General features: G+C 40.0%; 1 protein-coding gene across 1 annotated transcript; it reads left to right on the top strand.

Annotated features, from left to right (window-relative positions):
• Nucleotides 1-2,442, top strand: LOC148183422 (uncharacterized). The gene is given in 1 exon segment (XM_088061471.1): nucleotides 1-2,442. A coding segment is annotated over 1 exon segment (2,442 nt).
• The last annotated feature ends 3,231 nt before the right edge of the window (nucleotides 2,443-5,673 follow it).

The raw sequence follows: 5,673 nt of genomic DNA, 5'->3' as shown, positions 1-5,673 counted from the left end.
ATGATAACACTACTAATCCTTCTTTTCATCCTGCCGCAATACCATGGCCAAAACTCGACTGAGTGGCCGTGGTCCAAAGCAGTCACCAGCAACTATGCCATAGGACATCACCCTGGAGACCATCAGCAAAATCTAGCAATTGTAGTACTGCATAACTCTGAAGTGTACCGCCCGGGTGACTGGGAGTGGGATCAAAAGGATTGGGTTAGGATGCTAACAGGAACAATTGGGGAGGAAATTAAGATAGGATGTAGGAAAATAGAAAAATCTCGTTATGAGAAAGCCTCCACCATTACAATTGCCGGTGACCTTCTTGAACCAAATTTAACAAGCAGTTTGCACTCTAATATTTCAGCAGAACTTTGTTCCACGGAAGATTGGAAATGTGACAAGTATGATCCCCTCATATTGTGTTGCCGCCAGAAGAACATTGGAAACTACACACTAGATCCTAGCACCAACAATGTTGAAAGCACGAAGCTCTGTAGAAGGGAACCCAATGACTGCTGGTACAATTTCACCTTAACCAGACCAGTTTATGTGACCTGCAATTGGCAAAATAACCCAACTGGCCAATCAGGATTTACAGGTTTAATTCACAGATTTAAAATAAATGCTGTAGCAAGGCCTATATTAAGTGTGATAATCACATACCATGGTGTAAATACCCCTTTTGTGCTGAATGGCAAAACTAACGTTTTCCCTTCTTTTCTGTTAACTCAAGGTGATGATGTTTCAATACGCTGCAGACTGAGTACCGGATCCCACACTGAGCCTGTACACAGTCAAGTCGCCCGACCTCGTGGCCAGGTTATATCCTGTGAAACTTGGAATCAAGATTGTTGGCTGAATTTAACAGCTGTACAATTGTCCTCCAAAGTTGTGTGTGGTAATAACAATACCAAATATTGGGGAGAGCTTAATGTTCAGGTTGTAATACCTACCACACAGCCACCAATTAGATTGACTCCAAAAATTTCTGAAATTGGACCCTATATAATCAGGAAAACTGGCCAACAACAAATGCTATTTAACCCAGCATGGTCTATTAAACAAGACAAATTACTAATGCAAAACAATGTCTCAGAGATTCAGCCAGCTTGTTCACCTTTTTTGCAAACTTCCTTTGAGGGGTGGACAACCTGGTTGCGAAAGCAAAATTCTTTTCACAAACGGATGACAAGAGATATAACCGGTGTCGTGGGATCAGGACTAGGAATTTTGAATAGTATTGATTCAGAAGTATTGATGAATAAATTGGCTGTTGCAACTAAAGATTTGACCAAAATACAACAACCACTGAGGTAATCTTTAACTGCCTTGGGAACCCAACAGTGGTTGCTATCAAACATATTACCAAATTGGGAAAAGGTAAATGTAGATGATCACAAATTAATAATTGATGCACTCAGTGCTACCCAAAACAATGTTTCTCTGGCTCTTAGCTGTATTCAAGCCCAGTTGTGGATGCAGTCAGTTGCTGCATCAATTATCAGAGAGGGTGAAGAAGGCGCCTTTCCCACTGAAATTCGGAAAATAGTCTGGGACAATGCCAATGATTTTGAAAAGGAATTTCAATCTTGGTGGAATTTGGTGAATTTTACCTATGATCCCACCACAAACACAGCCACAGCTTTTGTGTTGACAATACGTAATGCTTCAGTACATTCAATCTTTCCTATCATTGCATTGGGGCTGAATCATGATGGAGCTGTTCTCTATCCTTTAGAGCATAGGGAATGGGCCCGTCAGATTGGTGGGAAATGGCAAACTGTTGGTTTAGAAAATTGTATTGTCCGGGAACAACAAGGGTTTATCTGTGAAAGTAATGCAATCAAAGCTCAAGACATTTGTTTAGACACAGAACAGAATATCTGTCATTTTGAAATCCATCCTAATGACACTTCTGAAACAGTGCTTGTGTATGTAGGCAATGGATGTGTATGCTTGAGAACTGCATGTGATAGTATGCTTGTAGAAAACATAGTAGTGGATACTAAGAATCATTCAAATTTTTGTGTATGCAATTTTACTGAGATTATAGGATGTGACTTTTCATATTTAGCTCCAGTTACTTCATATTATCTTTTGCAGTATAATTACACTTTGATTCATCATTTAGTGCCTGCTCCAATTGGAATGAACTTTACTCTGGTGAGGCAATTGTTGCTTCACCAGGATTTAATCGAAATTTTAGAAAAGAACAAAAAGGATGGACAAAAGACCTTAGTTACGGTTCACGACAATGTGAAAGGAATACATCGTGTTTTGGAAAGAGTAAGGAAAGATGCTGAACACGAGTGGTGGGACACTCTTTTTGGGTGGTCACCAACTGCTACAGGTGTTTTGAACAAATTGTGTCATCCTATCATCGTCCTCTTGGTTTTAGTTTTACTTGGTTTTGTTATAAATTTGTATTGTGATATTGGCTTTCTCAGATGAATCTTATATGTTAAATACTTTTTAGCTATGTATGTACTTTTTTCTTGCTAACAAGTCTTAAGCTTAAAAGAATTTCCTAGGTACAAGGCAAGGAAACCCCAGAGGGCAAGGACAGTGAAGCCCAAGCTGCTTATCAGGAGAACAATAGAGCCCAAACTGTTATCAGCAGAAGATATGAAGCCCAGCTGCCCTCAAAAGGAAGGATGAGAGGCCCAGATGGTTATCAACAAGTGACCATTTGCAAAAGAAAGGAAACCAAACTTCAAATAATGCTGACCAGCTAGAATAATGATGACCAGCAAAAAATATGCTGACCAGCAGAAAATAAAAAATTGTAGAAAAGCATGATCTAAGAAGGCGGAACCAGGGAGGGGACATGTTTGAATATGCATAAAACCCTCAAAGCAAGAGGGGATAAAAAGAGTGTTCCCAAGATACCAGGTGTGTTCCTGGCAAGCCGCCAGGGCAACAGGCCGTTTTAACCCTTTGCTTTATTTCTTTTGTCTCCTAATTGTCTTTTGTTTATATTAAATTATTTTTATAATTTATTAAGTGAATCTCGTTTTTAAGAGATTAGCAAGCTCAGAAGCTGAGTTTTCAGGGCGACACTTGCTGACATAGTTTTCTAAAGACTTTCCAGGACAGTAACTGTAAACATAGATATGTATACATTCTTTCTGATACACGTCTTTTGATGGACATCTGTCATGGCCAGTGCAGTTGAGAAGGTGTTATCCTAGCTATCCAATCCCTGGCCATGGTCAGAAACCTATAAATTCTGAGAGAAGAAATAAAGTCTCTCTTCCTTTCATCACACCTCGAGCTGTGTTCGTGTGACCTATTTCGTGTCCAGAGGCAACAGTCACCCACTTCCATCACTCTGCTTCTACCTGAAAACACAAGTCAGATGCCAGCCTGTCAGGGCCATGCTGAGGAAATCCCATCCATGGGACAAGCACAGCAAGGACATGCTCCTATGTCCTGCTTGGGCAAGCATGGCTGAGGAGAATACAGCTACAAAACACCAAGCAATCCCTGGTGATGGCTGGTTCTGATCCTCACACTGCACAACCCTCCCCAGACAGGTCTGCACCTAACCAACCACTTCTCCCTCCTCCCCTTCCAGCCTGTAAATCTGGCACTCTGCTTTTCTCAAGGGGAAACCATCAGCTCTGGGACTTTCATCCTACAGAGCCCATTAGAGATTTTAAAGGGAGCTGGCTGGGCTTACATGTACTAGGCAGGAGTCACCACTGCCAAAATAAAAATGGGAATTATTTATTCAATAACTATACAATTGTAACCAAAGTGCCAATGGGCTTCCCTCAGCACAGGAGGCACCAGTGCTGCCAGCTCTGAACAGAAAACAACCATGCTGTGTGGAAGGGGAGATTTCACTCTTGTTCCAGATCACTGACTTAGAGAACCAAACCTGCATCTGCATGGATTCCCTCACACATGGGAGCATATGGATGTCCTTGATCTCATAGTGCAGGCACCAGCTGCCCCAGCAGTCTGAGGCCTGACTGATGGTAGCCACAATCTTGGCACTGAGGGATTCCCGTTCCCAAGGCCCACAAAAGAAACAGCAGAGAGCAAAAAATAGGTGCATAGCACAAGACAGGTCATGTGAAGAACAAAGTTCACACTTTAGAATTTTTAAAACTTTTAATAAGGGATAAAAGAAGGGACAAAAGTATCCAGCACTGGGGTGTCTCTGGCTGGTTAGCCAGAGAACATGCTGTAAATTTGAGACAGTGTTATCTTTATACTGAAACATTACTGAGATTCATGCATATTCATGTGTGTTATTATTCAAACTTTCTTGGGAACTCTTGATATTTCAGGCTCCCTTCTTGTTTGCTTTTTAACCTTTGACTTGCCTGCAGGATATTCTATAGATTAGGTTGTTGATATATTTTATATATTAGTAAAGGCCTGTATGCACAAACCAGCCTTTGAAATAAGTCATGATATTAAAGGCTAAAGTCCTTGAAACCTTCATGCAGAAGAGAGAGTAAAGCAAAACAATATCCTTGTGTGTAGGAGAAAAAATGTAAACTGTGTGTGTTAGCCAATAGTAGTTTGCTTTGCCCGCAAACCCTGTAAAACCCTATAAAAGGTGTGCTAAAGATAGAAATAAACGGTGTTCACGTTTACTTCTGTGAAGGCTGGTGAATAAACTGGCAGTTTCTCAATATTAGGTTTTCCCGTGTTTGTGGACAGGATTTCTGAGCCTGAGAGAACTTTTGACCTGTCAGGCCAAAACAGTTCCTGGGAACAGCTTCTCTCCAGAATTGTATTATTGTAAAGAGATAATATTTCTCAAAACAATACTGAGCAGATGTCCTTTATGTGTTTTCTCTGGTCCCACCAATGGGACCAAAGGATGTGGTGTTCTTTCTACCAATCATGGTGACCTGGTCAGAGAAGCTTATAAAAGGGTTGACAAGACCCCGCAATAAAGGCTTTTTGCCTCATGAATATGGCTGCGGTATGGACGATTCCTGGGGACCCTCACTCAATACTTTGTGTCCTCTAGTGACATGTGTTCCCATCCTGTTGTTTCACACTTCCCGAGTGTGAGGATCAATAAAATCTTCCCGGATACTTATGCTCTGGTTTCCATCATTCTTATCAGTTGGAGATGTCAGTCCACAGATGTAAGGAAAATTATTGTTTTTACACCATCCTTTAAGTTGGTTACATAGAGGTATTTTTAACAGTTTGCTAATGCCTACAATACAATGTATTTATTACATTACCATTCATATAAACTATACAGTGTATATGTAAACTGACAGATATATACAATATACAAAAGCAGTTAAAAGTAAGTATAAATTGTACTATATCAAAATACTTGTGATACAAAAAGTTAATCTATAAATGTGAAAGCCAATATTATATTGTCATCTATAACAGGTCAGAAAGGAAACCTCCCCCAAGGGCCAAGGTCAGCCAGTAAACCTCAACTCCACAGGCATAAGGCAGGGTCAAACATTTCCCACATCTCTTGAAGGGGTTATCTTTTCCTAAAGTCTCCAAAACACATCATACTATAGTTATTTTAAAAAATAAAATATTTAAGGGGAAAAAAAAATCAATATTAAAACTGTAATAGAGCTATCCATTAAACTGATCTAAAACTTTTTTTTTACAGAAACACAGGGAGATTTTTTTCTTATTCAAGACAGGAAAGCATGTGAAAACTGAAAAATTAATTTCTGC

The sequence above is a fragment of the Pseudopodoces humilis genome, chromosome 12 (assembly GCF_049639895.1).
Source record: "Pseudopodoces humilis isolate 2021_Gansu_Grassland_sample_001 chromosome 12, ASM4963989v1, whole genome shotgun sequence".
NCBI lineage: Eukaryota > Metazoa > Chordata > Aves > Passeriformes > Paridae > Pseudopodoces > Pseudopodoces humilis.
Note: the sequence above shows the minus strand (reverse complement) of the source record. Positions and strands in the feature narration are given on the sequence as shown.